This window comes from Oncorhynchus kisutch, linkage group LG6 (assembly GCF_002021735.2).
Source record: "Oncorhynchus kisutch isolate 150728-3 linkage group LG6, Okis_V2, whole genome shotgun sequence".
NCBI classification, from domain to species: Eukaryota; Metazoa; Chordata; class Actinopteri; order Salmoniformes; family Salmonidae; genus Oncorhynchus; species Oncorhynchus kisutch.
Genome location: NC_034179.2, coordinates 23,201,454 through 23,228,527, shown reverse-complemented (window position 1 = coordinate 23,228,527; position 27,074 = coordinate 23,201,454). Strand labels below are relative to the sequence as shown.

The following is a 27,074-nucleotide window of genomic DNA, read 5'->3' as shown; positions in this document are numbered from 1 at the left end:
TTTGCAGATTTATTTTCAATAAACATTGGAGACAAAACAGTTTACATGTCAACAATCTGTTTTGTCCCGAAGTTGCGCACATGGCGGTTGTTGCTAAACAACCAACCCGTTTATAACTGTCCACCTTTAAATAATGTACCCCTGCATCAACAGCCAGACTAGAGCGTTCCACTGGGAATAGGTTCCCCCACAGTGCTTCCCAAACCTTTGTGTCGTGACATCTTCCTTTGGCCCTCATGAAAATAATGTTTTCCTGCCACAGCCGACAGCTGTGTGACCCAGTAGAAATGACTGACCTACTGTTTGGCAAATACTGGCTCACATCAACCCATCAACCCCCACGTTCACTTGTTTGCAAGATACTCACCTGTGATGCCATATTATAGCATATGACATTTACACTTGAAGGTTTATCAGAATGTAGTAATTTCCTGTTGGCTTTTTGCCCACTGGATTTGCAGAACGCTTTATTTCTGTCTGGCCATGTGGCCTCATTGTACATAAAGTGAATAAAATAAATGAAAATGTTCAAGACGTCCCAAGAGAACCAAATACTCTCATTTACTCAGACTTGCAAACTCTGTAATTTGTCTGCAACGATTTCTGTAAATTACATGTTCCTGCCCTCTAGTGACCAAATGTATCATCACATTCACAAGAACAGATGTGACTAAAGAAAAGGACTAGGGTGGCCTGCATCTTAGACTAGGTTGAGGAGTGATGTTGCCACTATGGTGCATCGGTCAGGATACAGGAATGATTGAAGACACCGTTTCCATTTCAGGGTATGTATTACCTAACAAATAAAGGCACAGCACCAGGGCACAGGAAGATATGGGGATGTATGGAGTGGCTTTTAAGGCTGGTAAGGTTGTGCTAGAACAGGGATGGGCAACTCCAGTCCTCGGGGGCCGGAGTGCTGCTACTCCCCCCCCCCCCATCCCTAGCAAACACAGCTGATTTAAAGTAATTGCATTCTATATTGAAGTTCATGATTAGTTGATTATTGGAGTCCGGTGTGTTAGCTGGAGCAAAAGTGTGACACCAATCAGGCCAGAGGACTGAAATTGAGCATCCTTGTGCTAGGATGTGGTTCTGGAAGGTACAAAGGGGAGACGCAATACATTGGCATATGTGACTGACCAATACTTCAGGACATTTTTTTTTCTCAGTAGGATCCTTTCCCTGAATGTAGAGACAAATGTGACATAATTCACACACATCACTTTATTTGAAGTCACATGTAGGCCTACATGTTTTTATTTGTATAGTTAATAATATTTCACTATAGATGACAGCCCACAGTAGTCTATAAAATGACGATTATGTGATAATTAAGATGACAATTATACGAGAAAAATCTTCACCCGTGGTGATTTGCTTACCATCCTCAGATTTGAAATGAACTGTTTGTCTTGTGGAGAGTTGCACCAAGCAGTCAACTTCTTCTTACTTTGAAAATATTATCCCTTTAGGGGTTGGGAAGTTATTAATTATTAATTATTAGTAGTCTATAAAATGTAATTATTAGTAGTCTATAAAATGACGATTATGTGATAATTAAGATGACAATTATACGAGAAAAATCTTCACCCGTGGTGATTTGCTTACCATCCTCAGATTTGAAATGAACTGTTTGTCTTGTGGAGAGTTGCACCAAGCAGTCAACTTCTTCTTACTTTGAAAATATTATCCCTTTAGGGGTTGGGAAGTTATTAATTATTAATTATTAATTATTAGTTATTAGTTATTAATTATCCCTTTAGGGGTGGGAAGATACTGAAATACGGTGCATTCAAAAAGTATTCAAATATTTGCTCATTTTTCTTAAAAAAACTCCAACAAGCTTGTTGTTGATCATTGCTAGACATACACTTTCAAATGTTTTTTAAATGTTGTCTTGGTAAGCAACTCTAGTGTATATTTGGCCTTGTGTTTTAGGTAGTTGTTCTGCTGAAAGGTGAATTTGCCTCCCAGTGTCTGTTGGAAAGCAGACTGAACCAAGTTTTCCTCTAGGAGTTTGCATGTGCTTAGGTCTATTCCGTTTATTTTCAGTCCCCCCCTCCAAAAAAAACTAGTCCTTGAAGATGACAAGCATACCCATAACATGATGCAGCCACCACCATGCTTGAAAACATGAGTGGTACTCAGCGATGTGTTGTGTCGGATTTGCCCCAAACATAACACTTTGTATTTAGGACATAAAGTTAATTTATTTTCCAAAATTTTTGCAGTATTACTTTAGTGCCTTATTGCTAATAGGATGCATGTTTTAGAATATTTTGATTCCGTACAGGCTTTGTTCTTTTCAATCTGTCTTTGTGGAGTAACTACAATGCTGTTGATCCATCCTCAGTTTTCTCTTATCACAGCCATTATACTTCGTAAATGTTTTAAAGTCACGTTTGGCCTCATTGTTCCATCCACTCCATCAACTGAGTTAGGAGAGGATGGAATCTTTGGTGACTGGGTCTATTGAACAAAAAAGTGAAAGGTCTGCTTTATCTACCAATAAGTGCCCTTCTTTGCGAGGTATTGGAAAACCTCCCTGGCCTTTGTGGTTCAAATCAAACATTCTTTGTCACATTTGACCTTTAGGCAAGTCAATTAAGAACAAATTCTTATTTTTCAATGATGGCCTAGGAACAGTGGGTTAACTGCCTGTTCAGAACGACAGATCTGTACCTTGTCAGCTTGCGGGTTTGCACTGGCAACCTTCCGGTTACTAGTCCAACGCTCTGACCACTAGGCTACCCTGCCGCCGGCGTTGATATACATGCACCGAATATAAGTGTAGACCTTACCGTGAAATACTTACTTACAAGCCTTTAACCTACATGTGAAGTGAAGTTATAATAAACAGCGAGTAGCAGCAGTGTACAAAACAAATGGAGGGGGAGGTCAATGTAAGTAGTCCAGGGGCCATTTTGATTAATTGTTCAGCAGTCTTGGGGGTAGAAGCTGTAGCGGGACACCAGCCGACAACTTCCGGTGGAATTGGAGGGCGCGTATTTCAAATAAACAATCGTAATATTAAACATTCATGAATATATAAGAAAGTTGTATCATTTAAAAACGTACATTCTTGTTAATCTAACTGCATCGTGCAATTTACAATAGGCTTTACAGTGAAAGCATACCATGCAATTGTCTGAGGACGGCGCCCCACATCAACATATTTTTCAACCAGCAAAGGCTTCATAAAATCACAAATAGCAATTAAGTAAATCACTTATTTTTGAAGATCTTCCTCTGTTAGAAATCCCAAGGGTCCTAGCTACAACATGAATGTTTTTTTTGTTAGATAAAATCCTTCTTTATATGCCAAAAATTCTGTTTAGTTGGCGCCATTGATTTCAGTATTCCACTCGTTCAACATGCAGACAAAGGAGTCCAAAAAGCTACCGTTAATCTTCAACCAAACAAGTCAAACGACCTTTATATTTAATCCTCGGGTACTCTAAAATTTAAAAACAAACTATAATATTTCATACGGAAAGTAGTATGTTCAATGGGAAAGCAAGATTTGTAAGCGCACCCTCTCCTTCGCACGCCGAAAGACTGATATTGTTCCGGTGCTCTCTTCACCAAAGTTCAAAATTCTTGCTTGTTTTTCAAAAAACCCTGAATAAAGACTGTTGACATCTAGTGGAAGCCATAGGAATTGCAATCTGGGAGACGGAATTCCATAGGACCCATAGCTTTCCATTGTAAGAGCCTGGGACCAAAAAAACAAAATAATTCCGGTTGTTTTTTCTTCGGATTTACGCCTGCCATATCAATTCTGTTATTGTCGCTGACATTATTTTAACAGTTCTTGAAACTTCTAAGTGTTTTCTATCCAATGCTACCAATTATATGCATATCCTGGGTTCTGGGCCTGAGTAACAGGCAGTTTAGTTTGGGCACATCAGTCAGGTGGAAATTCAGGAAACTAGACCCTATCCCGAACAAGATTTAGTTTTAAAGGAGCCTTTTGGTCCTAGACTTGGTGCTCCGGTACCGCTTGCCATGCGGAAGCAGATAAAACAGTCTATGACTGATTGAGGGAAAGGTTGTTGTCCTAGCACCACACTGTCAGTTCTCTGACCTCCTCCCTATAGGCTGTCTCATTGCTGTGATCACTGTTGTGTCATCAGCAAACTTAATTATGGTGTTGGAGTCGTGTTTGGCCACGAAGTCCTTGTTGAACAGGGAGTACAAGAGGGGACTAAGTACACACACCTGAGGGTCCCCAGTGTTGAGGATCAACGTGGCAGATGTGTTGTTGCCTACCCCAGGAAGTCCAGGATCCAGTTGCAGAGGGAGGTGTTTAGTCCCAGGGTCCTTAGCTTAGTGTTGATCTTCGTGGGCACTGTGATGTTGAACGTTGAGTTGTAGACCATGAACAGCATTCTCATGTAGGTGTTCCTTTTGTCCAGGTGGGAAAGGGCATTGTGTAGTTCAAGATTGAGTCATCTGTGGATCTGTTGGGGCGGTATGTGAATTTGAGGGGGTCTAGGGTATCCAGGAGGATGCTGTTGATGTGAGCCATGACCAGCCTTTCAAAGCACTTCATGGCTACCAACATGAGTGCTACCGGCAGGTTACCTTCGCTTCCTTGGACACAGGGACTATGGTGATCTGCTTGAAACATGTACAGTTGAAGTCGGAAGTTTACATACAATTAGGTTGGAGTCATTAAAACTAGTTTTTCAAGCACTCCACACATTTCTTGTTAACAAACTATAGTTTTGGCAAATCAGTTAGGACATCTACTTTGTGCATGACACAAGTCATTTTTCCAACAACTGTTTACAGACAGATTATTTCACTTATAGCTCACTATATCACCATTCCAGAAGTTTAAATACACTAAGTTGACTGTGTCTTTAAACAGATTGGAAAATTCCAGAAAATGTCATGGCTTTATAAGCTTCTGATAGGCTAATTGACAGCATTTGAGTCATTTGAAGGTGTACTTGTGGATGTATTTCAAGGCCTACCTTCAAACTCAGTGCCTCTTTGCTTGACATCATGGGAAAATCAAAAGAAATCAGCCAGGACCTCAGAAGAAAAATTGGTTCATCCTTGGGAGCAATTTCCAAATGCCTGAAGGTACCACGTTCATCTGTACAAACAATAGTACACAAGTATAAACACCATGGGAACACACAGCCGTCATACCGCTCAGGAAGGAGACACATTTTGTCTCCTAGAGATGAACGTACTTTGGTGCGAAAAGTGCAAACCAATCTCAGAACAACAGCAAAGGACCTTGTGAAGATGCTGGAGGAAACAGGTACAAAAGTATCTAGAAATGTCCTCTGGTCTGATGAAACAAAAATTGAACTGTTTGGCCATAAAGACCATCATTATGTTTGGAGGAAATGGGGGATGTTGCAAGCCGAAGAGCACTATCTCAACTGTGAAGCACGGGGGTGGTAGCATCATGTATTGGGGGTGCTTTGCTGTAGGAGGAACTGGTGTACTTCACAAAATAGATGGCATCATAAGGATGGAAAATTGTGTGGATATATTGAAGCAACATCTCAAGACATCAGTCAGGAAGTTAAAGCTTGGTCACAGATGGCTCTTCCAAATGGACAATGTATGCTTCCAAAGTTGTGGCAAAAGGGCTTAAGGACAACAAAGTCAAGGTATTGGAGTGGCCATCACAAAGCCCTGACCTCCATCCCATAGAAAATTTGTGGGCAGAACTGAAAAAGAGTGTGCAAGCAAGGAGGCCTACAAACCTGACTCAGTTACACCAACTCTGTCAGGAGGAATGGGCCAGAATTCACCCAACTTATTGTGGGAAGCTTGTGGAAGGCTAACCAAAATGTTTGACCGAAGTTAAACAATTTAAAGGCAATGCTACCAAATACAAATTGAGTGTATATACACTTCTGACCCACTGGGAATGTGTTGAAAGAAATATAAGCTGAAATAGATCATTCTCTCTACTATTTTTCTGACATTTCACATTCTGAGATTGACCTAAGACAGGGATTTTTACTCTGATTAAATGTCAGGATTTGTGAAAAACTCAGTTTAACTGTATTTGGCTAAAGTGTATGTAAACTTCCGACTTCAACTGTACATTCCTCCTACAGATAACCATTAACTTCTGGTGTTGTAACCAGATTGTGGCACTCCTCATTTCAATAGGATACCTGATGACTAACAATATTTCAAGTTTAGAAGTCAGAACCCATCAGTTGTAAACTTTCATTCATAGGCTAGGTTGTAGCAACCTCATGATGGCTAGTCATGACTACACTGTTTGAATGTAAAAAATGTGTGATCTCACTTTGTTTACCTAATTAGGTTTATTGTTTACCTAGCTAGCTAGCTACATGTCTTAAGCTAAAGTGTACTGTTAGCTAGCTAACGTTAGCTGGCTGGCTCCCTGGCTGACATTGTTATTCGTATCCCAGAGCAGTTTGCTTTTCTAGTTAGAGCCTAATGTTAGCTTTCTAACATTGAACCTAGTTTGTTAGCTCCCAGCACTCTGTGCCATTGTTAGCACTGTGTTCATTGTTGTTTAGCTAGCTAATGTTAGCTGGCGGGCTATTTTTTTAAACTTTTATTCAACTAGGCAAGTCAGTTAAGAAGAAATTCTTATTTTCAATGACGGCCTAGGAACAGTGGGTTAACTGCCTGTTCAGGGGCAGAACGACAGATTTGTACCTTGTCAGCTCAGGGGTTTGAACTTGCAACCTTCCAGTTACTAGTCCAACACTCTAACCACTAGGCTACCCTGCCGCCCCATGTTATGTTACGTATGATCTTACACTTTGTTTACCTTGCTAGCTTCATTGTGTGTCTAGCTAGCTAGCTACATGTCTTAAGCTAAACTGTACTGTTAGTGTACTGGCGCTATGTTCATTGTTGTTTAGCTGGGTGGCTGGTTAGCTAACGTTATGTGACGTGTGTACAACACCCATTGAATATGGCCGGTGTCAGTAAACGTCTGCAACAAAGCGTAATGAAATTGTTGCCAGAAAGAGCTGGTTAGACTGTTTTCATGTCATTCATAGGTAAACAAATCGTCGGCCAGAGCTTCAAGTGTGTGCTCCAAGAGCGAAATGAGATGGGTGGGGCTATGGCTTAAGAGTGTGTGAACGATGCTGAATGGGTGTATACAAAGAAGAGCTCTTCACTAGATATCAAAACATTCAAAGGCCATTTTCTCAGAAGTGAGTTTAAAAGTTGATCAACTTTCAAAGCAGATTTACTTTCCCATTGTTCCTCAAATGCAGAGAATGATATACCATTTTGTAGCCCTGAGTCTCTACTTTTATCCAATGTAAAAAATATAATAAAAACACAATTTCAAATGTTGCTACATAAGACCAAATCCAAGTGTTAAGTCACATTTGAGTATCATGTTGTAGCCTAAACCTATCGATGTTACATTGAACTGGGTGAATGGAATATGAATGACAGTCATCCAATATGCTGTAATAGAAATAAGGCCATGTTCATGAAAAAAATAAATGTGTCCTCCTAAATGTGTCCTCCCATCATAAACAGCACTGACCGCCACTGGTTTGCAAGGTACTGGATACATTTGTTTTCAGCAACAGTCAGGTATTTTGTTGGAAACTAACATTTTGTTAGGCTTGGGGTGATCAGATATTATGAATGGAGTTAAACACAAAAGTTATTGGCTGAATTTAATTACTGATTTTATTTATTTTCTCATTTTCTCCACCCCACTTCAGATGAGTATGTCCATGAGTAATACAATTCCATCTCCTGCCATTCCTAGATCCTGTATGTGAATTATAATACAGGTAATGGCAGACTTGCACTTTGGCCACTAGATGTCTGTATTCTGCTTCTAATTCAGTGGTAGGCTTTGTGCAACAAAAGGGGATGACATTATTAGTTATCCTTTGTGACATCACAGAAGTCTGAGACACTTCAGTTGACACAGTGGTAGTATTTCACTGACATGTTTTCCCCGAACCAACAAGGTAGGTTTTTAGGTAATTCTCAATATGGACCCATGTTGGTAGATAATCAATTCTCTCCATACTTGATCACCATTCTGCACACTTCCTGCTTTCATTATCTCAGGCAAAAATAAATTAATATTTTCAGGGACACATCCCTCCACCCCCTCCCCAGGAATGGCATTGCCCAGCTTGCAGCACTATGTGGACAGGTTGATGTTTGAGGGCCAGTGTGCAGACTGTGCGTTGGTGAACGTCAGTACCCGCAGGGTGATGGCGGCCACTCCAGGGGGATCACTGGAACATCTGACCCGGCGTGAGATTAGGAGGATACTGGCCAGGAAGAGAGAGGCCATCCAGACCCAGGGAGTGAGCCTGGGGGGGCTGCGCTGTGCCCTGGTGAGGGACAACATGGTCACCCCAGGGGAGAGGTCAATGGACCTGCGCACCAAGCACAGGCCCAGCCGGGGTGTGGCCGTGCGCCGGACACGCCATCTCCTCCTGGTGCTCCTCGGCAACAGGGGGATCAGCAGCGGATTCCTCAATCACAAGGCCTATCAGATGGCTGCATGCCTTCGCAAGGCAGGATCATCACAACTTGCTTGAATTTACTGCTTACCTGAACTCTTGCTTGGGAGGATATTCCTGTGTCATGGACAGTATGGGATATTTGACGGAGTAAACTGAGTTGAAACTGTTTAAAACTGTCTACACTGTGTCCTGTAGTTAGTGACATATTTGTGCTTCTTTAATTGTGTAGTGACCTAGAATACAGTGACCTAGTATGCAAGACAAGTACACACGAGTCTGTATGGCCAGGTCCCACATTGTCATTACAGTATTACATGGTCAGCCACAGACCAGGATAAACAGGCAATGTGACAATAACTGACAAAAAGACAGTTAAAAAGTTAAGTGTCAGACACTCAGTTTAACAAGTAGTAGGCTAAGTATGCCTGCTGCTTGGAATACTAGACACCAATAGCAGAGTAAATACGTACCCTGTCAAGAATCTTGGAGAAATGGTCACACATTGCGTTCATAACTTGCATAATAGCATAACCTGAGTCTAAGGTCTATAATATACCTTCAGAACAGAATGTATTAGAGACGTGAACAATTAAGGAAGAAATGTGACTCGTGCATGCAGTGCCTGAAATTAACATCAGGTAGAAGAAATAAAAAAGGGCATATGCTCAAAATATGACTTCAGCCCATAGTGTTTGACAAGGTGTTTGTCTACATTGGAGTGCACTTAAAAGTAACCAGCTACCGCAGGCTGACACTGTACTGGTTATTGAACTTAATTGCGTTGAACTGTCCTCCCCACATTGTCTGATACTACTGCGCTGTTGGAAATAGGAACACAAGCATTTTGCTACACCCAAAATAATATATTCTAAATCAAATCAAATGTATTTATATAGCCCTTCGTACATCAGCTGATATCTCAAAGTGCTGTACAGAAATCCAGCCTAAAACCCCAAATAGCAAGCAATGCAGGTCTTGAAGCACATTGGCTAGGAAAAGCTCCCTAGAAAGGCCGAACCTAGAGAGGAACCAGGCTATGAGGGGTGGCCAGTCCTCTTCTGGCTGTGCCGGGTGGAGATTATAACAGAACATGGCCAAGATGTTCAAATGTTCATAAATGACCAGCATGGTCAAATAGTAGGTCTGGGGCAGGTAGCACGTCTGGTGAACAGGTCAGGATTCCATAGCCACAGGCAGAACAATTGAAACTGGAGCAGCAGCACGGCCAGGTGGACTGGGGACAGCAAGGAGTCATCATGCCAGGTGGTCCTGAGGCATGGTCCTAGGGCTCAGGTCCTCTGAGAGAGAAAGAAAGAGAGAATTAGAGAGAGCATACTTAAATTCACACAGGACACCGGATAAGACAGGATAAATAATCCAGATATAACAGACTGACCCTAGCCCCCCGACCCAAACTACTGCAGCATAAATACTGGAGGCTGAGACAGGAGGGGTCAGGAGACATCCGATGATACCCCGGACAGGGCCAAACAGGAAGGATATAACCCCACCCACTTCACCAAAGCACAGCCCCCACACCACTAGAGGGATATCTTCAACCATCAACTTGCCATTCTGAGACAAGGCCGAGTATAGCCCACAAAGATCTCCGCCACGGCACAACCCAAAGGGGGGCGCCAACCCAGACAGGAAGATCACATCAGTGATCTGTGTATGTGTATAATAAAATTAGATTTGATAAATTCACACACTTCTATTGGAAAGTTCAGTTATGAAAAACCTGTTTGGGTACTCACATGAACATGGGTGTAGTTGGCTATAGCTGACTGGAGCTCCAGATGTGCGAGTACACACTTCAAGGTACTATTTAAGCACAGTAGGCTCCCACACTTAGGAGTTTATAGAGACAAGCCATCACTGTTCACTTATATATTTTTTATACATTTTCTGCCAGTTGATGATATATTTTGTCAGTGATGTTATAGTATATGGCTTTTTGAAATAATTGAATACCATTGTTTAGTGTCATGCAAAATGTAGGTTGTTTTCCAGCCAGCTAAAGAAAAAATAGGGCACATCTGTTTTGACTCAAAGTTTTCACATACAGTACTGCAGGCCTAAACACACACACACAAACACACACACACACACACACACGCTAGGGATTAACTGATTCCCATAACTAAGCATTATAGTAAAGTGGATTATTAACAATGCTATTCTGCTCAAGAAGCAGGACTGCACTGCAGTTACCACCATAACTTCTCTACACAAACAATCAGAGCACAGAATGACCATGGCTGGCCTGCCTTATTTTCCTGACTGTAGCTCTGGCGTCAGAGGGGGAGTTTACAAGGGGGCCCACAGAGCACCCCTGCCTATCTGGGATGGAGCAACAGAGAGGCCGCCTCCTCACCAGCCCCTTCCTTTCCCACAGTCAACAGGAAGACTGAGCTGAGTCAGAGCGGAGACCAGACAGAGAGGACCCAAACGCTCAGGAGAAGGAGGACGTCTCAAAAGCTTCCAATCCAGCACAAAAAAAACGATAAGTCTGAAAGAAGGAATGAACATAAGGAGTAAGAATCACAGAGAGGTGGAGAAACTCCAGTTAACGTCTCCACACAACGTCGAGGTGGAGAAATCAGACAAGAAAAGTTCCAAATACAGGGAGGGGGAGCTTCCAATGCAAACTACAAAGGAAAAGCAGAGGTCGTCTAGTATGGCTGGGCAAGTATCCAAGAGCTCAGCACAGCGACTCAGCCGAGACCTGACCTGTTCTATCTGCCTGGACCTCTTCAAGCAGCCTGTCTCCCTGCCCTGCGACCACACCTTCTGCCAGGCATGTATCGCTGGCTACTGGACGGGCCCCAGAGGCCAGGTCCAGGGGGGGTCCGGATCCTGTCCCCAGTGCAGGAAGGTCTTCCCTGGCCAGAGCTACCGGCCCAACCGCATCGTGGGTAACATAGTGGAGAGCTACTGCCAGGGCCTGGAGGAGAGAGAGGGGCTGCTGGGGGACATGGGCGTACCAGAGAGGAGCCTTGCTCCTGCTCCTGCCCCGTGCTGTGACCGGCACCGAGAGGAGCTGAAGCTCTACTGTGAGGAGGACCAAGAGCTGTTGTGTCTGGTGTGTGGACTCTCTCAGGAGCACCGGAACCACAACATGGTGTGTGTCCATGAGGCACAGCAGAGATACAGGGTAAGTCCAAATTCTATTTGACTTGTGTTGCCTTGTTACACTCTTACATTTTTCAAAGAATGCTAGTAAAAGGCTTAGCTCAGAGTTAAAAAACAACTAAACCAAGGGTTCCAGTTGCAGGGGAAATTGAAGACAGGTGGTGCTATGGACTGAGCAGTAGAATTTTGCTTGGGAGGAATTGAAGCAAAAAAAGTTGATTTGATCAAATGTTGCACAAAAAAAACAAAGTGACTTGACATCAACAACTACAATGTCAATGACTTGTCACATCACTTTACGTGTCACTTTTTTCTGTAAGACAAACTTCTCATTATTCTCCTCGCATTCTCTTGTTAAGAGTTGCATCCGGATTGTTTCCCATAACATTCATATTCCAGCCCCACTCCAACAGCAGATTACTGTATTTACTGTAAGGCCTGGTGTAGAGAACAGAAGCCTGATGCAGACTTTGAATCATGCTGCTACTTTATTCTGGCCATGCAGGCGTCTCTCAGCAGTTCCATGGACTCTCTGAAAGGGGAGCTGAACACAGCCCTGCAGTGTGAGAGAGAGACTGAGGACGAGGTCAAGAAGCTCAAGGTGAAACGCTCAAGTATCTACAGCTTGTAACAATCTGTACATTGCACATAAACCTTGAGTGTCTCATAAACCTTGACCCTCTTGAACTAACTGCCATTGCTAATGAGCCCCCCCCCCTAAAACCCCACACACTTTCTGTCCCCCCAGGAGCACACGGCAGACCTGAAGCAGCGCATCGAGGCCCAGTTCAGCGACCTGCACCAGTTTCTGTACCAGGAAGAGAAGCTGCTGCAGGTGAAGCTGAAGACAGAGGAGCGCAGGGAGCTGATCAGGCTGGACGAACACAAGGCCCTGCTCTGTGTGGAGGTCTGCCGTCTGCAGAGGGCCCTGAATGAGATCGAGGACAAGCTGAGGGAACAGGACCCCTTTACATTGCTGCGGGTGAGAGACAGGGTAATTCTAGGCTGGTGGAATTTCACATGGAAGTAACTTAATGAGCCTCCTTGACGGGGGAATGTGAAAAATATGTGTTTCACACTGAAATGTTTTAGGTTCGATTTTATGTTATTTTGCTTGTGCTGTTTGAAAATGATGTACTGGATGGGAGGACAAAACTAGCTTGCACACTTCTAGACATTTACATCTGCTGTAATAAGTTAGTAAGTAACCATTCTAGGCATTCTACAGGAAGGTCTTTCTGATAGCAATGAGTAGAGTAGTACTTCATTGATCCCAACTTGGGAAATTCACTCAGCATTATCCTTGATAAGGATAAGACCCTTATCAATGACAAACACATAAAATACACACAATGGCCCTCCAGAGTGCAGGGAGGGACCCTTCAGGGTGGAGCACAGGCAGGATGTGGGCCCATGACCTCACTCCTGGTCAATGGTGAGGATAAGGAGATTATAGGGAAAGCAGGCTCAGACCCAGGGACTTTCCCCCAACCACTGGGAGATCCCACAGGGCCGGGATAGCGTGAGCTCAGACACTGATGTCATGTGGAAAACAGCTTTCTCTCATTTTACCCACTGCCAAAACTAATCAGCACACTCTCCCCTCTGTTTTTCCTGTCTCGTCCCAGAATATCAAGACCCTGGTCCAGAGGTGAGTGCGTGATGGGACGTGGGACGTTTTAGATTATTATTCCATAATGGAGTTTTCATGTTTCTGATATGTATTGTCTGAAGCTTGTGTTGCCTTTGGCAGGCCGACTCCTAAGTTTGAAAAGCCTACTCTCACGGCCCCCAGCCTGTGTGAGGGTCGGTTCGCAGGGCCCCTGCAGTACCGAGTGTGGAAATCACTGAAAGGAAGCATCTACCCAGGTACTGTAAACCTTTAGAGTGGAGGCTTGCTGAGGGGAGGAAGGCTTATAATAATGGTTGTTATGGAGTCAATGGAATGGTATCAATCACATGGAAGCCACGTTTGATACCATTCCAATGACTCCATTCCAGCTATTATTATGAGCTGTCCTCCCCACAGCTGCCTCCACTGAACCTTTAGTAGAGTGACTGACAATTACAGCACTCAGGAGCAATAATTCAGGAGCTTTCAGCAACTATTTTTCCTCTGCAACATACATGAATTGCCCAGAATTGACTACTTGACAGTTGTTTTGTTATTTAAAATGGAAAGTTGAAACTGCTACTGAGAATTATACTGTGTTCACATTGTCAAATCAAATCAAATGTTATTTGTCACATACACATGGTTAGCAGATGTTAATGCGAGTGTAGCGAAATGCTTGTGCTTCTAGTTCCGACAATGCAGTAATAACCAACGAGTAATCTAACCTAACAATTCCACAACTACTACCTTATACACACAAGTGTAAAGGGATAAAGAATATGTACATAAAGATATATGAATGAGTGATGGTACAGAACGGCATAGGCAAGATGCAGTAGATGGTATGGAGTACAGTATATACATATGAGATGAGTAATGTAGGGTATATAAACATAAAGTGGCATAGTTTAAAGTGGCTAGTGATACATGTATTACATAAAGATGGCAAGATGCAGTACATGATATAGAGTACAGTATATACATATACAGTGCCTTGCGAAAGTATTCGGCCCCCTTGAACTTTGCAACCTTTTGCCACATTTCAGGCTTCAAACATAAAGATATAAAACTGTATTTTTTTGTGAAGAATCAACAACAAGTGGGACACAATCATGAAGTGGAACGACATTTATTGGATATTTCAAACTTTTTTAACAAATCAAAAACTGAAAAATTGGGCGTGCAAAATTATTCAGCCCCTTTACTTTCAGTGCAGCAAACTCTCTCCAGAAGTTCAGTGAGGATCTCTGAATGATCCAATGTTGACCTAAATGACTAATGATGATAAATACAATCCACCTGTGTGTAATCAAGTCTCCGTATAAATGCACCTGCACTGTGATAGTCTCAGAGGTCCGTTAAAAGCGCAGAGAGCTTCATGAAGAACAAGGAACATACCAGGCAGGCCCGAGATACTGTTGTGAAGAAGTTTAAAGCCGGACTTGGATACAAAAAGATTTCCCAAGCTTTAAACATCGCAAGGAGCACTGTGCAAGCGATAATATTGAAATGGAAGGAGTATCAGACCACTGCAAATCTACCGAGACCTGGCCGTCCCGCTAAACTTTCAGCTCATACAAGGAGAAGACTGATCAGAGATGCAGCCAAGAGGCCCATGATCACTCTGGATGAACTGCAGAGATCTACAGCTGAGGTGGGAGACTCTGTCCATAGGACAACAATCAGTCGTGTATTGCACAAATCTGGCCTTTATGGAAGAGTGGCAAGAAGAAAGCCATTTCTTAAAGATATCCATAAAAAGTGTCGTTTAAAGTTTGCCACAAGCCACCTGGGAGACACACCAAACATGCGGAAGAAGGTGCTCTGGTCAGATGAAACCAAAATTGAACTTTTTGGCAACAATGCAAAATGTTATGTTTGGCAAAAAAGCAACACAGCTCATCACCCTCAACACACCATCCCCAGTGTCAAACATGGTGGTGGCAGCATCATGGTTTGGGTCTGTTTTTCTTCAGCAGGGACAGGGAAGATGGTTAAAATTGATGGGAAGATGGATGGAGCCAAATACAGGACCATTCTGAAAGAAAACCTGATGGAGTCTGCAAAAGACCTGAGACTGGGACGGAGATTTGTCTTCCAACAAGACAATGATCCAAAACATAAAGCAAAATCTACAATGGAATGGTTCAAAAATAAACATATCCAGGTGTTAGAATGGCCAAGTCAAAGTCCAGACCTGAATCCAATCGAGAATCTGTGGAAAGAACTGAAAACTGCTGTTCACAAATGCTCTCCATCCAACCTCACTGAGCTCGAGCTGTTTTGCAAGGAGGAATGGGAAAAAATGTCAGTCTCTCGATGTGCAAAACTGATAGAGACATACCCCAAGCGACTTACAGCTGTAATCACAGCAAAAGGTGACGCTACAAAGTATTAACTTAAGGGGGCTGAATAATTTTGCATGGCCAATTTTTCAGTTTTTGATTTGTTAAAAAAGTTTGAAATATCCAATAAATGTTGTTCCACTTCATGATTGTGTCCCACTTGTTGTTGATTCTTCACAAAAAAATACAGTTTTATATCTTTATGTTTGAAGCCTGAAATGTGGCAAAAGGTCGCAAAGTTCAAGGGGGCCGAATACTTTCGCAAGGCACTGTATATATGAGATGAGTAATGTAGGGTATGTAAACATTATATTAAGTGGCATTGTTTAAAGTGGCTAGTGATACATTTTTTTTTACATCAATTCCCATCAATTTCCATTATTAAAGTGGCTGGAGTTGAGTCAGTATGTTGGCAGCAGCCACTCAATGTTAGTGGTGGCTGTTTAACAGTCTGATGGCCTTGAGATAGAAGCTGTTTTTCAGTCTCTCGGTCCCTGCTTTGATACACCTGTACTGACCTCGCCTTCTGGATGATAGCAGGGTGAACAGGCAGTGGCTCGGGTAGTTGTTGTCCTTGATTATCTTTATGGCCTTCCTGTGACATCGGGTGGTGTAGGTGTCCTGGAGGGCAGGTAGTTTGCCCCCGGTGATGCGTTGTGCAGACCTCACTACCCTCTGGAGAGCCTTACGGTTGTGGGCGGAGAGCCTTACGGTTGTAATGCTTTGTATCTGTGTCATGGCATGTCAAATCATGCAATACCTAACTTGACCAACTAATTTTCCCTTATTCTCAGTTCCGGCCGCCATCACCTTGAATTCGAGCACGGCCAACCCCTGGCTTAGCCTGACCTCCTCCCTCACCTGTGTCCGCTACCAGACCTTCAACCACTCTGTCCAGGACAACCCCAACCGCTTCAATGCTGCATTGTCCCTGTTGGGCAGTCAGGGCTTCACCTATGGCCGCCACTACTGGGAGATAGAGGTCTACAGCAGCACTGTGTGGACCGTGGGTGTGGCTAGAGAAACTGTATCGAGGAAGGGAGTAATCAAAGCCTTGCCGGCCAATGGCTTTTGGACCCTGTCCCTGTCCTATGGAATACAGTACATGGCCTGTACATCGCCCCCTACTGTGCTTTCACTGGAGGAGCCTCTGGCTAGGATAGGGGTTTATCTGGATTATAAGAGGGGTCTGGTGTCTTTCTACAATGCAGAGAGCATGACACATCTCTATACGTTCCGTGAAACCTTCACAGAGACGTTGTACCCCTACTTCAATCTGGGATTCCTGGATAAAGTGCATGAGAATGAGCCCCTCAAAGTTTTCCTTCCCAAAATCTGACAGATGCAGCACTTATCTATTCCCCACAAAGCCTGAGGCCATCCTTACACTGGTGTGGTGCTAAAATACCCTCAGAATCTAACTGTTAGATTATAAGCTATATATATTATATTATATTATATATAGCTATTATATTGTTTGAGACGTTAGAGAGAGTAAGCAGGCCAACTGTAAATAATACATTTTTCAAATGTAATCTTGATGTGGGCCAGAGCTTCACCATCAAGGTTTGTTAAATGGATGCGCAATAACCTTTTGCAATATTACAGTGTAAATTGTACGTGACTGGCGTAAACAGAATGATGAATACAAAATTGCCTTATCGTGTACAATGTAAAGGCAGTTCAATATTTTGAGACATAAATGGGCCAACTATTTTAATAAGTAATCTTCAATGCATAATAATAATCTTTTAGTGAATTGTGGATATCATCAGTATTTCAAACGTTCACCTCACAATACTGTACCATTCAAAATAAATAAGAATTTGTTTTGTGTCTCTGTGTTGAAATAGAACCTGATATTTGATCTGGATAGTCTCAGCACAAACAGTAACAGGCATAAACACACTTCTGCATGGTGGATTTGTGCATATCAGAGCACAGGAAAGAGGAATCTCATTAAGAGGTCATTTGAAAAGAGTTTTCTGTGTGGTTGTGTTAGTCTTTCTTCCTGTGATCCTTTGGCTTAGCCTACAGTACATTGAACCGAGCTGAGTAATGCGTCAAAAATATTGGAGTAAAATTGATGAACCATTTCCAAGAAATCCCTGACTAATTAAGAAAGAGAGGGAGACAGCGAGCAGTTTAAACCTGCACAGTGATTTTTGTGTGTGTACCATTAGCAGTAGCACTTTGAGGAAAACATTCTCATTCCACCATGCAGGCTGATACAACCCACACACATCAGGAGTGGTCCCGTGTGACTCAGTTGTTAGAGCATGCCGCTAGCAACACCAGCGTTGTGGGTTCGGTTCTCACAGTGGATCAGTATGAAAATGTGTCTTGAGTATTTGGACAAATTCACTTTTCAGTGAATTAAAGTTGTATTTTTTGGTCCCATATTCCTAGCACGCAATGAATGCATCAAGCTTGTGATGCATTTGCAGTTTATTTTAGTTGTGTTTCAGATTATTTTGTGCCCAATAGAAATGAATGGTAAATAACGTATTGTGTCATTTTGAAGTGCTTTTCATTGGAAATAAAAACATAATTTGTTTCATAACACTTCTACATTAATGTGGATGCTACCATGATTACTGATAACCATGAATAATGATGAGTGAGAAAATGAAAGAGTGATAAATATCAAACCCTCCAAAAAATGTTAACCTCCCCTGTTATTGGTAATAGTGAGAAGGTAGCATGTTTTGGGGGTATAATCTTTGTGCCTCTGTAACTTTCACACTCATTATTTCGGATTGATTCAGGATAATCCATAATCATGATAGCATCGACATTAATGTAGAAGTGCTTGTAAACATATTCTATTCTTATTCACAATAAAAGTGACTCCAAAATGACACAATACATTATTTACCATTAATTTCTATTAGGCACAAAATAATCTGAAACACAACCAAAGCAAACTACAAATGCATCCAACAAGTTTGTAGAGTCACAAGCTTGATGTAGTAATTGTGCGCTAGGAATATGGGACCAAATAATACAATGTTTGACTACTTTAATATGTTATAAGTGAATTTGTCCAAATACTTATGACACCTTCAAATGGGGGGACTAGATACATTAAGTGCTTAAATTTTTAAACGGTAAAAGAGATATTTATGAAAATACCCTCAAATAAAAGGTGACATTCTGAACTGTCACCTCATATATGACATTTGGTCTTAAATCCAAAATGGAGTGTAGAGCCAAGTGAAATGTTTTAGCTTCACTGTCCAAATAAATACAGTTGAAGTCGGAAGTAAACCAAAAACCACATACACCTTAGCCAATGTCACGCCCTGGCCATAGAGAGGCTTTTTATGCAGCTGTCTATCGCTATCTCTGATTGAGAACCATACTTAGGTACCCTTTTCCCCCACCTGTTTTCTGGGAAGTTAACTTTGACTTTGTTCAGGGCACATAGCCCAAAGCGTCACGGTTTTGTTCTTTGTTTTGTCGGTGTCATTTTTAATAAAAAGAAAATGTACGCTTACCATGCTGCACCTTGATCCAGTCCTTCAGCCAGCCGTGACAGCCAAAAACAGTTTTTCACAATTCCTGACATTTAATCCAAGTAAAAACTCACTATCTTAGGTCAGTTAGGATCACCACTTTATTTTAAGAATGTGAAATGTCAGAATAATAGTAGAGAGTGATTTATTTCAGCTTTTATTCATTGCCTTCAAAATGATTTAACTTTGTCATGACTTCCGCCGAAGCCGGGCCCTCTCCTTGTTCGGGCGGGGTTTGGAGGTTGACGTCACCGGTCTTCTAGCCATCGACGCTCCACTTTTCATTTTCCATTTGTTTTGTCTTGGTTTTCCGCACACCTGGTTCACATTCCCTCATCTGACTAAATGTATTTTACCCTCTGTTGCCCCCATGTCTGTGTGTGGAATTGTCTTTTTGTTATGTGTGGTTCGCGCCGGGTATGTGTTTGACCCGTGTGTTTTGTTTATTGTACTGTTTGTGGACTTTGGGCGTTATTGCTATTTTCCTGGGGCATGAATAATGTGCGCCTGTTATTACCCATCTCTGCTCTCCTGCACCTGACTTACCTTCAATCAGTTGCGCACATCGTGACAAACTTCGGTCAAATGTTTTGGGTAGCCTTCCACAAGCTTCCCACAATAAGTTCGGTGAATTTTGGCCCATTCCCCCTGACAGAGCTGGTGTAACTGAGTCAGGTTTGTAGGCCTTCTTGCTCGCACACGCTTTTTCAGGTCTACCCAGAAATGTTCTATAGGATTGAGGTCAGGGCTTTGTGATGGCCTCTCCAATACCTTTGCTGTCCTTAAGCTATTTTGCCACATCTTTGGAAGTATGCTTGGGTTCCTTGTCCATTTGGAAGACCAATTTGTGACCAAGCTGATGTCTTGAGATGTTGCTTCAATAATTTCCCTACCTCAGGATGCCATCTATTTTGTGAAGTGCACCAGTCCCTCCTGCAGCAAAGCATCCCCACAACATGATGCTGCCACCCCCGTGCTGGTGTTCTTTGGCTTGCAAGCCTCCCCGTTGTCCTCCTAACATCAATTTGGCCAAACAGTTCTATTTTTGTTTCATCAGACCAGAGGACATTTCTCCAAAAAGTACGATCTTTGTCCCCATGTGCAGTTGCAAACCGTAGTCGGGCTTTTTTATGGAGGTTTTGGAGCAGTCGTTTCTTCCTTGCTGAGCGGCCTTTCAGGTTATGTCGATATAGGACTCGTTGTACTGTGGATATAGATACTTTTGTACCTGTTTACTCCAGCATCTTCACAAGATCCTTTGCTGTTGTTCTGGGATTGATTTGTACTTTTCACACCAAAGTACTTTAATCTCTAGGAGACAGAACGAGTCTCCTTCCTAAGCGGTATGATGGCTGCATGGTTCCATGGTGTTTATACTTGCGTACTATTCTTCGTACAGATGAACGTGCTACCTTCAGCGTTTGGACATGTATCCCAAGGATGAACCAGACTTGTGGATGTCCACCATTTTTTTCCAAAGGTCTAGGCTGATTTCTTTAGATTTTCCCATGATGTCAAGCAAAGAGACAGTGAGTTTGAAGGTAGGCCTTAAAATACATCCACAGGTACACCTCCAATTGACTCAACTGATGTAAATTAGCCTATCAGAAGCTTCTAAAGCCATGACATCATTTTCTGGAATTTTTCAAGCTGTTTAAAGGTACAGTCAACTTAGTGTAGGTAAACTTTTGACCCACTGGAATTGTGATACAGTGAATTATAAGTGAAAAAATCAGTCGGTAAACAATTGTTGGAAAAATGACTTGTGTCATGCACCAAGTAGATGTCCTAACCGACTTGCCAAAACTATAGTTTGTTAACAAGAAATTAGTGGAGTGCTTGAAAAACGAGTTTAATTGACTCCAACCTAAGTGTATGTAAACTTCCGACTTCAACTGTAAGTAAGGGAGTCTTTATTTGGGACAAATCATAAAAACAATTGGAAAAGAACAGACCACCACCTTAATCTACAGTTATCTATATTTATTAGCCTAGCCCTTGAAAAGAATAACAACACGTTCACTTTTCTTCTTCTGCTAACATCAATCATGTTTGTGGGGGGGGGGGGGGGGGGGGATCATCCCTGTTCTGCATTGCAAGACCATACTAATTACAACTGTGTGCTTAAAACAAATTTCCCCGGTTCTATCCGTCTTTCCTAATCATCAGTGTGCAACCCTCAATGATACACAGTATAGTGCCAAGATTTAAGTCAAGAGTAGATAGACATATTTAGGAACCAAGGCAAGGTGGGAAGGTTATCTTCCCAAGAATTTAGGGCTCCGCTGGATTTCAAGTTAGGAGGTGGTTGGGGAACTTGGGAGGTTGTTTGGGAACCTATTCCCTAAAACCCTGATAATCCTGTATCCTATACAGTTATACCACCATCCCACTGATCCTTACAGGCCTGTGGGATCCTTTTTGTTATATTGAGGAAATGACAAACTTTTGGGGAATTCATTTCAGATCTCCCACACATATCCACTCACTCGTCCACCCTCCCTAATCTAAATGATACAAACTTGAAAACGCTCTCTACTGCTGCATGGCTTGACTCCTTACAGCTGGCTTTGGGCGGAGTGGGGTATGGGGGGGGGAGTGTCAACACTTTGGGGTGCACAGTCTCCTCCTCTTAAGTATTGGTAAAGAGGGGTTCACTTGCTTGTGTGCAATGTGTCTTGGAACTTTGTGCTCATGTACCGTACATGGAAGCCCTTCTTATTGATGGTATCATCCGAATGGAACTTTATAACAATGGCATCCCCAGCAGAGTAGATTTCCTCAGGAGGCTGGAAGATAAATACAAAGAGAGAGAGAAAGATTATCTTATACCTCTACATTTAAGTAGGCAAACACCCCTGGCATTTTGTGAATGCACTATATATGTACAGTAGTTGTTATAGTCTAGTAGGTGTACTGAAACCTTTTGTTGTCCTTACCCCAGATCCACAGTAGCGACCAAGCCTTGGGGCCTTGACATCAGCACCATCAAATAGTTCAATGTAGTCATAGCCACAGTCTGCCTCTTCCTCAATCTCAAAGGTTTGGAAGATGAGCTCTACTCCATAGCCCTTCTCAGCGGATACCACCCACTGGCAGTCAGACGCCCCTGGGTAGTTGTTATCCCCAAACTGGGCGTGCGAATAAAGATCTTTGGTCTTAACCTCAGCTTTCAGGCTTCCTCCACATTCTGAGAACTCACAGCCACAAAAAAAGAGACAGAGCCTCAGAGAAGGAACTCATTGAGATATGGAATGTCCAATTTATCAACAAATAATTCTCTGAAAGGCAGTGTTTCTCCTCTACATTCCATGTGGGATTCTATAACATTATACCCATCTGAAAAAGCTGACCTGTTGTCCCTTTGTTTTCTTTGTTGAAAGAGACCAAAAACCACAAACCCAGGTGGCAACATGGGCATTGTCACCCCCAATCATACTAATGAATTCATATCTCATTATTTATGGGTCCTGACAAAAAATTTAGATGTTGTCAAGCTGCCTGCTGAATCACACATTACAAACATAATGTACTGTACGTTAGGGATAATATAATACCAAGACAAGATGAGAATCAAAAACCAGAGACATTGACATCAACATACAAGAATACATTTGCATCAGTAGACACAGAGAGATAATCATTAATGATGGAGGTAAACAATGGTCCCAGGATCAAATCCTTGTTGCACATCCTTTTCAACCTCCCAGTAATTAGAGTTGTCTTTGGGAAAAAGTAAGCCTTTTTGAATGATCTGAGGGACAAAATTAGTCCCAACTGGATCAAAGGCCTTGGTAAGATGAATGAATACCACTTAACTGGTCTGCTGGAGTTAATGGATTATTATTATTGTTACGCTCCCCAGTTTCTGTGTTGTGGGTTGGTATGTGTGTGTAATTCAGGAAATGGCTTCCTGGAATCCTAAAGCAGCTGATTGGTCGACCCCATCGCTGATTGGAGCTCTAACCCCTCCACCTCATCAGGAGAAACAGCTGTCTCTTCAATTAAGAATGCCTTCTCCAGCTTGATAAAAGCCAGTGTTCCTCCCTCAGGGAGGAGAGCTTATTTTTATGTCCTGTGTTGGTTGTTGGTCAGTGAAAGTTTTGTTATTATTTTGTAGCCACTCCTTCAGAGGTTTGTGTATGCCAAAAGGACTTGGTTAATTGAAATTGTTCACGTAAATTATTCAGTTTCATTTGTTTCCAGGAGGTGGGAGAGGAACGCACCTTGGGAGTATTTGGGCAAGAGGCATACGGGCATACATAACCCATAGTATTTAATCTGTCTATGCACACTATGCAAGACCTGGGCGGACCACCCCATGTATTTTGGTTAGCGTGCCGAGTGGTGCTAAAGGTTAGGTAAGAAGTGGTAAGGTAGGAGGGGACTCCTTAATTTTACTTTCTTTGCTTTGGTTCCGTCCAGACCCTTTTCCCCATTTTTACCGTGTTATGGAATATTAATTTCCCTGTAAACGGTATTTTTCTCTGCCTCTGTCGTCCTTCCCAGCACCTACGATCACATACTTTTTCACTTCACTGGGAGTTGAGATGTAGAAGGTTGATGCGTTCCATCCTCCAAGAGGCGTACGTAACATTTATTATCAATATCTTAAATAGGTTATGGCAGTGGATTGACCAGACCTACATGGAAAAAGGTTGAATAATGTATTATACAATGAATATTAGTTGCCTATTCTCTTCTCTCTGAAATCAAAACAACATGTTAGCAGTTCAACCATATACCTGTGTGCACCAATGAGCATTATCCATTTCAATCCTTTTCTTTCTGGTATCACAAAATGCTAATGCCAGTGTATGTGTCACCCACCTGCACTGTGTGAAGCCTCAAAGCCTCTCTTCTGGACTGAGTTATCAGAGAAGAAGCGCATAAACATCTCGTTGCCGCTGGAGATGACTGGCGAGGGTTTCTTGATGCCACAGAAGCGTCCCAGACTGGGGGCCCGGCCATCCTGCCCATCGTAGATCTCCAGGTGGTCGTAGGCACACTCCAGGTGAGCCTCCATGTCGATCTCATTGAAAACCTTTAAAAGTGAATGTAGATTCAGTGAGGTAGGTGGTGAGCTATTAACAACAGTAATAATCTGCATGACCCATCTTCCACTAATGACTATGTACCGTTATAATGTAAATTGTAAGCATTACATAAGAGGTGTCTTTAAAACTATGCCAATCCCTACATATATTTACATTTCTACCTCAATTACCTTGTACTCCTGCACATCAACTCAGTACTGGTACCCTGTGTATATAGCCAAGTTATCGTTACTCATTGAGCATTTATTCCTCGTGTTATTATTTTTCTATTATTTCTCTCTCTGCATTGTTGGGAACACCTGTTGTTTACGAAGCATGTGACAAATCAAATTTGACTTGGTTTGATCATGACACAGCAATAAACATACGATTTTGATGCGGTGGCCTGGGGTGGTGGAGAGGGCCCAGGTACAGGCCTTCTTGCTGGGGTATTTGTCAGGCCAGTTGGGGCTGGTGATGGTGCCTAACACAATGCTCACCACATGATCACAGCCAGCTGAAAGATAAACATTGCTGATTCAATCAGTAATCTAAGAGGACATATCCTATCCCCAACTTTTTGATGTCATAATCCATGTAAAATAGGATGTCAATGGCTGTATGTAAATACTGGATGGATAAATATGGATAGGTACATGTATGAACAGAAATAGCTCTATGTAAATGTATGGATAAATCCATTAAAATAGGAGTTTTTCTGTACCTTCCTTGCAGTCATGTTTATTGTCATGCAGCACAAAGCCACTACGACACTGACAACTGTAGCTCCCGAAGGTATTGACACACTCTTGTTGGCAGCCTCCGTTCTCCTTAGAGCACTCGTCCTTGTCTGCATGGGAACAGAACATTGTCAGAAATTGCTAAACCCACCTACAGTAAACCCTTTGACACTAGACTGTTCGAGCCATTGACCATATACTTGAAATGTATGTTTGATGCAAAAAAAGGTGTTTCAAGGCTTACCAGAGAAGAATTGGGCTTTGAAGCCTTTCTTTGACACTGTGTTGTCTGATTTGAACTCAATGCGCATGTTGTTGTATTGGGAGGTGACGGTTTCTGGTTTCTCAGTTCCACAAAACTTCCCATGAAGCCTGGAGTCAGCTGTCAGTCCACTCCTCACCTCCACATAATCATATTTACACACCTGAGGGAAGAAGAGACCACATAGGACATGTCAGACACACCTCAAGAGGAACTGGAACAAATACTATGGAATAACTCCAAGTAAACCACAGCGCACACACACCGGCTTACAGGACTAGACAATAATTTCCCTCATGAGCAGAGTTCTTCATGGTCACCTTCACTGTGAAGTCATTGTAAATGCCCATTCCTGCCCACTCACAACATCTGTAAGCGTCATAGGGTGTTCTCAGGCTATAATGCTTACATCGTTGCCCTCGGTCTCAAAGACATCAAACAGCAGGGTGATGTGGTAATGTGTGGGGGCCACCAGCTGCCAAACACAGTTCTTGTTGGGGGGGTATTCTTTGGGCCAGCCGGGGGTGTTGATGGAGCCATTAAGCTTGGTAATGAAGCCTCCACACGCAGCTGCTGGGGGGATACAGAGCTGACATTAGGGGCGGCCATGAGGCAACACAACTCAAACCACATAACAGTTATAGTTTAGGGATGGTGGAGAGGTAGGTGGAACTTGTTCACAGTTCAATAAAGTATGAAGCCCGTGAATGTGACACAATGTCAAAATACTACTCCCTATGTTTCAAACTGCAACATTAATTAAGCAAATTAAGAATTAAGAATAACCACATTTTGAGTGGCAGTAGGAAATAAAAAAGAAAGTGACAGGTTTATACCACACAAAGTGAAATCATGTCGTCTTAATGCAAAATAGGGTAAAACACACCAACTAATGTAACCTCCCATATGGAAAAGTAATATATGGCCAAACGTTTGGACACACTCTTGGCACACTCTTGGCAGTTTCTCAACCAGCTTCACCTGGAATGCTTTTCCAACAGTCTTGAAGGAGTTCCCACATATGCACTTGTTGGCTGCTTTTCCTTCACTCTGCGGTCCAACTCATCCCAAACCATCTCAATTGGGTTGAGGTCGGGTGATTGTGGAGGCCAAGTCATCTGATGCAGCACCCCATCACTCTCCTTCTTGGTCAAATAGCCCTTACACATCCTGGAGGTGTTGGGTGATTGTCCTGTTGAAAAACAAATGATAGTGGGACAAACCAGATGGGGAGGCGTATCGCTGCAGAATGCTGTGGTAGCCATGCTGGTTAAGTGTGCCTTGAATTCTAAATAAATCACTGACAGTGTCACCAGCAAAGCACCCCCACACCATCTCCCCCATACTTCACAATGGGAACCACACATGCGAAGATCATCCGTTCACCTACTCTGCATCTCACAAAGACACTCAAAATCTCAAATTTCGACTCCTCAGACCACAGGACAGATTTCCACCGGTCTAATGTCCATGGCTCATGTTTCTTGGCCCAAGCAAGTCTCTTCTTATTATTGGTGTCCATTACTAGTGGTTTCTTTGCAGCAATTCAACCATGAAGGCCTGATTCACGCAGTCTCCTCTGAACAGTTGATGTTGAGATGTGTCTGTTACTTGAACTCTGAAGTATTTATTTGGGCTGCAATATCTTAAGGTTGGTAACTCTAATGAACTTATCCTCTGCAGCAGAGGTAACTCTGGGTCTTCCTTTCCTGTGGCAGTTCTCACGAGAGCCAGTTTCATCATAACACTTGATAGTTTTTGCAACTGCACTTGAAGAAACTTTTAAAGTTCTTGAAATGTTCCAGATTGACTGACCTTCATGTCTTAAAGTAATGATGGACTGTCATTTCTCTTTGCTTATTTGAGCTGTTCTTGCCATAATATGGACTTGGTCTTTTACCAAACAGGGCAATCTTCTGTATACCACCCCTACCTTGTCAAAACAGAAC

The 27,074-nt window shown here is 42.5% G+C and overlaps 2 protein-coding genes and 1 pseudogene across 4 annotated transcripts in view; 2 read left to right on the top strand and 1 right to left on the bottom strand.

Annotated features, from left to right (window-relative positions):
* Window positions 1-8,120: 8,120 nt before the first annotated feature.
* LOC109891746 (profilin-2 pseudogene) lies at window positions 8,121-8,549 on the top strand (annotated as a pseudogene).
* A 2,319-nt stretch (window positions 8,550-10,868) lies between these two features.
* Window positions 10,869-17,407, top strand: LOC109892543 (zinc-binding protein A33-like). Of its 2 annotated transcripts, XM_031826424.1 has the most exons (6): window positions 10,869-11,631; window positions 12,115-12,210; window positions 12,358-12,591; window positions 13,238-13,260; window positions 13,363-13,478; window positions 16,364-17,407. In XM_031826424.1, exons 1-6 carry the CDS (start codon window positions 10,999-11,001, stop codon window positions 16,906-16,908), a joined length of 1,647 nt encoding a protein of 548 aa, XP_031682284.1. In that variant the 5' UTR covers window positions 10,869-10,998; the 3' UTR covers window positions 16,909-17,407. The 2 variants fall into 2 exon arrangements, with proteins under 2 accessions (XP_031682284.1, XP_031682285.1); XM_031826425.1 differs by lacking the exon at window positions 12,115-12,210 and having other exon boundaries at window positions 10,890-11,631.
* Window positions 17,408-20,992: 3,585 nt separating this feature from the next.
* The window catches only part of LOC109892542 (bone morphogenetic protein 1), a 50,336-nt gene continuing 44,254 nt past the window's right edge, over window positions 20,993-27,074 (bottom strand). Inside the window, exons 14-20 of one of the 2 annotated variants that reach the window (XM_020485144.2) lie at window positions 25,535-25,698; window positions 25,108-25,288; window positions 24,848-24,973; window positions 24,513-24,640; window positions 23,918-24,131; window positions 22,027-22,277; window positions 20,993-21,876 (exon numbers count right to left, since the gene is read on the bottom strand). In XM_020485144.2, coding sequence (XP_020340733.1) covers window positions 21,742-21,876; window positions 22,027-22,277; window positions 23,918-24,131; window positions 24,513-24,640; window positions 24,848-24,973; window positions 25,108-25,288; window positions 25,535-25,698 — 1,199 coding nt within the window. In that variant the 3' untranslated portion in view covers window positions 20,993-21,741. The remainder of the gene's footprint in view (window positions 21,877-22,026; window positions 22,278-23,917; window positions 24,132-24,512; window positions 24,641-24,847; window positions 24,974-25,107; window positions 25,289-25,534; window positions 25,699-27,074) is intronic. The other variant, XM_020485145.2, reaches the window with a different exon arrangement.

What these genes read in the sequence shown, in the direction of transcription:
- LOC109892543 (XM_031826424.1), top strand. Translation starts at nt 10,999, where the DNA reads ATGAACATAAGGAGTAAGAATCACAGAGAGGTGGAGAAACTCCAGTTA. An exon ending in ACCCCTTTACATTGCTGCGG is followed by an intron (nt 12,592 to 13,237) that starts GTGAGAGACAGG and finishes GTCTCGTCCCAG; the next exon opens with AATATCAAGACCCTGGTCCA. An exon ending in ATCAAGACCCTGGTCCAGAG is followed by an intron (nt 13,261 to 13,362) that starts GTGAGTGCGTGA and finishes TGCCTTTGGCAG; the next exon opens with GCCGACTCCTAAGTTTGAAA.